The sequence below is a fragment of the Elephantulus edwardii genome, unplaced genomic scaffold, assembly GCF_000299155.1.
Source record: "Elephantulus edwardii isolate Elephantulus edwardi_28Jun2011 unplaced genomic scaffold, EleEdw1.0 scaffold00044, whole genome shotgun sequence".
Taxonomy (NCBI): Eukaryota; Metazoa; Chordata; class Mammalia; order Macroscelidea; family Macroscelididae; genus Elephantulus; species Elephantulus edwardii.
Window position 1 is genome coordinate 8,142,700 of NW_006399794.1, and position 1,378 is coordinate 8,144,077.

Genomic DNA, 1,378 nt, shown 5'->3' on the forward strand with positions numbered 1-1,378 from the left:
TCCAAAAAGCCACCATTATTGTTTCTTAGTAATAGTTTGGTGGTAAAAGGAAATGAACGTTATTAATTACTTTCTGGTTTTGTGGTTGGCCAAATTAAGCTGGTATTCCATCGATGACTTTATTTGGGGGGAATGGACAAGAAATTCTGCAGATTCCCCAAAAAAATGGCAGAAAGGGCAAAATATGGCCATCATCATCTATTTCCTCTTTAACAAAAGACCATTCAGGTATTTAATATCTTTAAATGGTTTCTGTTGTTGGTTGGTTGCTTGGTTCTTAATATTGGTAACACTGATATTCAGTCTCAAACTCAGACACACACTGATCCCCCACTATCCTCCCCCAAAAAATGTAATTGGTTTGAATGGGCAGACTGATCCATTTTTCCATTTTACGTGCGTAGATGTTTGTGAAAGATGTTAGAACCGCTTGTCTCATTTATCATAAAATTGTGAGAGAGGAAGAAGCCTTTAGGAGACTTTTCTACTTGAAGAAATAGAACACTAGGCACGCAGGACTTACTTTTTAACATGAGCTTGTTGAAATAGAACGTTAACAATTCCAAAACGAAATTAAACGAGTTTTAAACTTTTTCTTCTTGTTAAGCATAAAAACAGAGGAATTTAACAGGCAAGTCTTAAAACGTAGCAACAATTCTTTTTTTTTTTTTTGTCTCTCTTCCGTCTTTCCATCTTCCTTTCACTCGCTTCTTTGCATTTGGGGGATTTGGGTCCCAAGTGAGCTGCTTCTGATTTAGTATCTGCTCCGGCCTCCTCCTCGCTCTGGGCGGCTTCCAAGGCGGCCTCCGCCCCTGGGCGCTCTGCGGCCCGACCTGCTGTAGGAATCCCGCGGCGGCGGGCACCCCCTCTCCACGGACGAGGGGAGCCCACGATCCGACCGGCCCACGCGTTCGCGGCCTCGGGAGTAGCGGTCGCTGCGACCGCCGGCGTAAGCGTCGCGGCCTCGCCCGTAGGCGGCGTCGGGGGAGCAGCCCCGGTACTCCTCGTAGCGGCCGCCGCCCCCGCCGAAGTTGGGCGGCGGGCCCCGCACCGAGCCGGCGCCGCGCGGGTCCCCGTAGCCCTCGAAGACCTCTCGGTAGGAGCCTCCGCTCGGGTGCTCGGCGTAGTCGCGCTCGCGACCCCCGTAGCCGTCTCGGTCGCTGTAGCTTCTCGAAGGGCAGTCATCGCGGCCGCTCGAGTGGCCATAGTCGCGGTAGGCGTAGTCGCGGGGCGAGGGCGCGAACTCGCGGGCGCTCGGGTAGTCGCGGCTCGAGTAGCTATCGCGGGGGGAGTAGCCCTCCTCCCGGGGCCCCAGGTAGGGGTCGCGGCGCGGCGGGGGGTCGCGGCGCGGCGGGCCCGAGAAGCCCTCTCTGCCTCG

At 54.0% G+C, this 1,378-nt stretch overlaps 1 protein-coding gene across 1 annotated transcript in view; it reads right to left on the reverse strand.

Moving 5' to 3' along the window:
• Nucleotides 1-754: 754 nt before the first annotated feature.
• The window catches only part of LOC102852198 (RNA-binding motif protein, X chromosome-like), a 1,197-nt gene continuing 573 nt past the window's right edge, over nucleotides 755-1,378 (reverse strand). The window contains exon 2 of the mRNA XM_006885616.1: nucleotides 755-1,372. Within this exon, the coding sequence (XP_006885678.1) occupies nucleotides 755-1,372 (618 nt within the window). The remainder of the gene's footprint in view (nucleotides 1,373-1,378) is intronic.